The 6,000-nt window shown below is 39.8% G+C and overlaps 1 protein-coding gene across 1 annotated transcript in view; it reads right to left on the bottom strand.

The window, feature by feature from the left end:
- Positions 1–1,434: 1,434 nt before the first annotated feature.
- The window catches only part of cavin1b (caveolae associated protein 1b), a 40,514-nt gene continuing 35,948 nt past the window's right edge, over positions 1,435–6,000 (bottom strand). The window contains exon 2 of the mRNA XM_054768659.1: positions 1,435–4,966. Coding sequence (XP_054624634.1) covers positions 4,103–4,966 — 864 coding nt within the window. The 3' untranslated portion in view covers positions 1,435–4,102. The remainder of the gene's footprint in view (positions 4,967–6,000) is intronic.

Genomic DNA, 6,000 nt, shown 5'->3' with positions numbered 1-6,000 from the left:
TGAGTGCAGTCCAATAACCATCAGACAGCATCTGTGAGAGAATGTTTTGAAGTCTGTTAAGTCCTTCAATGCCAAAAAATTGCCTGTTTGGGCAAGAGCACCAAATATGAGACATTGAAAGGTGGAAGAAAGTTTTATTCTCTGATGAGAAAAAATGTAACCTTGACAGTCCTGATGGCTTCCAACGTTATTGGCATGACAAGGAGGTCCCACCTGAGGTGTTTTCCACACAGCAAAGTGGAGGGGGCAACGTCATGGTCCTTCAATGGAACAATGGAGCGTCAGGTTGTTCAGGGGCGTGGCTATGTGGAGATGCTGCAAGGGGCATCCCTCATGACTGAAGGCCCTCGTCTGTGTGGTAATGACTGGACAACGCTGCAGTTCACAATGCCAGCCTGACAAAGGACTTCTTCCAGAGGAATTAGCTCACTCTTTTGGACCATCCTGTGTGTTCCCCTGATCCAAATCCAGTTGAGAACATTTAGGGATGGATGGCAAGGGACGTTTACAAAAATGGACATCAGTTCCAGACAGTGGATGCCCTCTGAGACAGAGAAGCCATCTTCACCACCTGGAGCAACATTCCCACTAGCCTCCTGGAAACACTGGCATCAAGCATACCCAAAACAATCTTTGAGGTGATTAACAAGAATGCCGCAGCTACTCATTACTGACTCCTTTTCAGAACATTTTATTTCTATGGTAAGTTTTTTTTTTAGCTATGGTATTGAACTTTTGATCAGCTGATGAGCAGCCTATTTTACTCGAATGCTTGCTTGCAATGGGGCTGCACATGTGCATGTTGGCCACACAGTCAGGAGATTGGGAAGATCTGGGTTCGAATCTCCTTTGGTCATCTCTGTGTGGAGTTTGCATGTTCTCCCCGTGCGTGCGTGGGTTTTCTCCAGGTACTCTGGTTTCCTCCCACAATCCAAAAATATGCATGTTAGGTTAGTTGGAGACTCTAAATTAGGTATGAATGTGAGTGTGAATGACTGTTTTTCTATATGTGCCCTGCGATTGGCTGGCGACCAGTCCAGGGTGTATCCTGCCTCTTGCACAAAATCAGCTGGGATAGGCTCCAGCATACTCATGACCCTAATGAGGACAAGCAGCATCGAAAATGGATGAATGGCTTGTTTGCAATAAATCGTGTTTTCCTCTCACTCTTCTTTTTTGCGTTTTGAAGCTCTACTTAGAACCTCCTTAAGATCCAACAGTGAAAAATGTAAAGTTCTTGCAATTCTTCAACTGGTCTTAAAATTTTGACCAGGAGCGTATATCTTTTTTTCTGTCCTTCATCCTTGCAGCGCCTCTTAGAGAAAGCCGCCAATTGCCTATGTGGCCCATAGCTAGAAGTGCGATTGCTAGAGTTCTATTTCCGCTAGAAACACAATGGAAAAAAAGAATGAAAAGCACAAATATTGTGAACCAAATAGCTTTTATTAATTCAATCGTTAGTGGTTAGGCAATGAAAGATTTTACAAGGATCAATTACAACAATGTTAATTCACTTTGAAGTGCGAGCATTAACCACTAAGAGAATTGTGCATCAATAAAGCAATTATATTTTATGCTCTGTTACAAGAGTGTCAATTTTGGCTCAAGAAACTACTAAATGGAGAGTATGTGCAGGCAGCAGAATGCAATATGTTCTCTGGTAATTCAAATGTTTATGCATTATGAGCTGCATTGTAATTATTTACACAAAAAAAATCAAATCAAACAGATGTGTCTGTGCTGGAAATAAGCTTTGACAAGACAAACAACTGTGGAACTTGCCATTTAATAACATTTCCAGGATAAACTGTACTCCCCCAGTCCCCGACATCCCCACTCCAAGCCTGAGTTGTTTGGAGAATCCTCGTTGGATGGACCTTTATCTCTAATATCCTAAAATAATGCAGTCATAGCAGAACATTCAGTATTGAAAGACTTACAGATCTCACAAGGCACTTATAGGATACAGTACATTGTACACTGTATAGGACAACTAGCAGTGGTGGACAAATCAAACACATTGACGAACACATACAGTGACATTGTGGGACTTTTTTGTACTGAAATGCTTGAAATAACATTTGGAGTTCTGTGTTGAACTGCACTGTTGTTTTGGAGCAGACAATCCAAGGGGACAGTAGCAGGCCGCAGCGTTGCACAATCTTCTTTTGCAAAACACGCTCACGTGTCTCTAAGGCTCCTTAAGGACACCAGAGTCTAAACTTGGTCTATGGAGTTTGACCTGTGCAACGTATTGTTCTTAATCGTTATTTATGAAACACTATAACAACGAAATTGAAAAAAAAATAACACATACTTGCACGTGAAACATGATGGACCTAGACCAGTCGTGTCCAAAGTGTGGTCCAGGGGTCATTTGCGGCCCGCAGATGTTTTTTTTAGTGGCCCGTGGCACATTCTAAAAATATAATTTAACAAGAAAACGAAAAAAAAAAAACACACAACAGCAAGAATGGAAAAAAAAAATCAGCAGTAATTTTACAAGAATAAAGTCAAAATATTTTGAGAAAAAAGTCGTAATCTAATGAAGAAAAAGACGTAATTTTACAAGAATAACGTTATAATATCATGGGAAAAATAACATAAAATATAGCATAAAGTTGAAATATTACAGACATATTATAATATTATTTATGAGAAATAAACAAAACAATGAATAAAGTTGTCATTTTTGGACAATTTTGTTGCGGAAAAAGTTATAAAGTCAAGAGAATAAAGTCAAAATATTAAGGGAATAAAGTCATAATGAACAAAATTCACACAAAGAAAGGTGAAATAGCTGGAATTAAAAATGAAAACAACAGCAGAAATTGAAAAAAAAACTGCTGTCATTTTATGAGAATAAAGTGAAAAACTTTGTTTGTGCTCTTTTTTCCATTTTTTATGTTGTTGTTTTTTATATTTTCCAAATAGTTTAATTTTTTCCTTCAATAATCTTTGTACAAATGTTCTTCTTGTAATAAAATGACTTTATTCCCAAAATATAAAATGACTTTTCCCCCACCCTAATTTTCTAAAAAAGGACAACTGTATCTTGTTTTATTTCTCATATTACGACTTTTTTTTCTTTCATTTTTCAACTTTGTGCTACTAAAAATTTAGAATTAAAAAATTATGAGTTTATTCTCATCTTTTTTTCTCGGTAGAATACGACTTTTTTCTCTTCGCAGTTTGACTTTATTCTCGTAAAATTACAGCTGTTTTTTTTTCATTTCTGCTGTTTTTTCCCCCTACTATTTCTTGTAAATTTTTTTTGTGTTTGTTTTTCATATTACAACTTAAAAAAAAAACCTCTTTCAACTTTATGCTACTATAATGAAGTTTTTTAATAATAAAAAAAAGTAAAGTTTGTTTTGACTTTATTCTCACAAAATTACTGCTGATTTTTCCGTTTTTGTTAAATTATATTTTCTGCGGGATAAAAAAAACAATAAAAAACAGCCACGGGCCGCAAATGGCCCCCGCGCCGCACTTTGGGCACCCCTGATTGACAGGAATGCAGCATAAAACATGCATATTAAATGGCAAAATACACAAGCATTATTATGATGATGCGACGTCTCTGCTGGAGTTCAACAGTGTGTTGGTTTGCCTCCTCCACCAAGACCGCCAACTCCACGGCTTCAAACCGCTTTTTTTTTGGTTTACGGCCACTCTGCACTCCCAAACTCTCCACGGTGAGAGATTCTTTACGCAAAATCCTCTTTTAAATGGTTCGGTCCATGCCACTTAGCAATGATATTAATTGTTATTCCCGCCCCATGTGTGAAAGGGACATGCATTTTCACTAGGTAATGGTATAGGATCATGACACATAATGCATTGCCACACCTTCTATTTTTCATATTTGTCTTCAGCATCCATTCAGCTAAAATCCTTTAAGCATTCTTGTAAATTTGTGGGGATTTTCATCAGCTCCATTAAGATTTTTTGGTGATCTGTGTTTGTTAAAGCACGCTTTCCAATAACTAGATAATACTGTAAGCTATCTTTGTAGTTTTGGCTGCCATTCCTGTAAATGACATTGTACAAACTCAGGTTGTGTCTGGACTTTTGATGCGAAGGATTCCCACTTCTTTATCTAGTCGCTGTCTCTGTCTTTATCCTCCAGGACATCTTGGCTTTCCTCGTCCTCGTCCTCGTCTTCCTCTTCCTCATCCCCTCCGCCATTCATCATCTCCATCTCGACTTCCACCGCCCCTCCGTCAGCCTCGTCATCCACTTCACTGAAGGGCTCGGCATCCTGGGAGACCTCCACCATCTCAGTGCCTTGGACCACCTCCACGGCGCCGTCACGGATTTTCTTGACGTGGAAGGTGAAAGGGGGCACGGAGTACACGGCAGTCTTGGAGCGGGCATAGACAACATGGTCCGGCGTGAAGGCTTTCTTCATTTTGTCACGGGACGTCTGAATCTTCTGCTTGCGTTCGGGGTTGACGGTCATACGTGTTCCGAGCTTCCCCATCTTCTTCTCAATGTTATGACGGGTCTTCTCCAGGTTCTCTTTGGTCTTCTGCTTCGTCTTCTCTATGTTCTCCTTAGTCTTCTGCCTTGTCTTCTCCAGGTTCTCTTTAGTCTTCTGCTTTGTCTTCTCCAGGTTTTCCTTAGTTTTCTGTTTGGTTTTCTCCAGGTTCTCCTTGGTCTTTGCCCGGGTCTTATCCATCTTGTCCTTGGAGAATACAGTCTTGAGGGTTTGTACACGCTGCAGGCTGCTGCGCTTGAAACGCTCAGCACGGGTTTCTAAAAGGGGGTCCTCGATCTCCACTTCTTCCTCATCAGAGGAAAGGTCCACATTGGGTTTGTTTTCTTTCTCTCCCTCTTCCGCCTCCTCATCCTCCCCGGCTTCCTTCAGCTCCAGCACACTCCCTCCTCTGCTTCCTGACACGGACTCAGAGATCCGCATTGACTTGGAAACGTTGAGTTTGGAGGGCACCTTGACTTCATCCTGTGGAGAAAAGAGGCGATTATTAGTAAATAGGAATGCATTACAAATGTAATATTATATTTGATTGACAATTGTGTGTTCCAGGCTGGTCACCCCCACCCTACTGATCATTGCTGGGATAGATACTGTGCTTCTAAAGACCATATGTATGAATGAATGAATGTTTCTTTAGATAGCTACATTCCTACATAATAGGAATGTTACTAATCTATTACAAATAGGGCTGTCAGAGTCAGAGTAGCCATGGTTTTTAAATTAATCACCATTTGCAAATATGTGTGAGATATCCCCATTTTACTGTGTTTTATTGAAAGAAACCAAAAAAACAACCAATTAAACACCAAACCAATGCTGTGGTAAAAGCTGCACCCACAGGGCGACGTTTCTGTTGGTTGGTTCCCTCAACGTTTAGGGAACGTTAGCCCTGGCTAGTCTGCTACAACCTTGGTTTGGTTCCAACTAACCACTGGATAACCATAAACTAACGTTCTTATATATATTTATATGTATTAACAGCTCCAACTGAACTGAAAAATTAAATCAAACTAAATGGTAGCACACAAGTCTGAAAATCTACGCTAGTTTCTTTAATAGTAGCAGAACATTTGAATCACACTTTAACAGTGTTATGTGCAAAGACGGGTTGCATTCACTGACACCACGTCATTTAAGCTCAATTGACCTTTTGACTGTATTTTCTGAGATTTCCGAGTATAATTAAATGCAGCAAAGTGTACTTACTTCCGTATTAGTGAGTGATAAAAAGGTCCACTTATTATTTTTCTTTGTATTTTTCTTTATTTCAACCACACATACACGCATAATAAAGACGCTCTTTTGATATTCGGAGTGTCACTGAATGCATCTCACAGTGACAATGAGGAAGTGTCGTTCCGACTCCGAGGCTGAACGGACTCGAGGCGTGTTTGTGAGTAGAGGAGACATATATGGTGTTGGAATTACACTGCTGGTGATGTGTTCAGGTCAGAATAAAGACTTTCATAAAGTCAGACTTTATGTGACTCTTTTGGGAC

This window comes from Dunckerocampus dactyliophorus, chromosome 2 (genome assembly GCF_027744805.1).
Source record: "Dunckerocampus dactyliophorus isolate RoL2022-P2 chromosome 2, RoL_Ddac_1.1, whole genome shotgun sequence".
Classification (NCBI taxonomy): domain Eukaryota; kingdom Metazoa; phylum Chordata; class Actinopteri; order Syngnathiformes; family Syngnathidae; genus Dunckerocampus; species Dunckerocampus dactyliophorus.
This window is presented reverse-complemented; position numbering and strand designations above follow the sequence as displayed.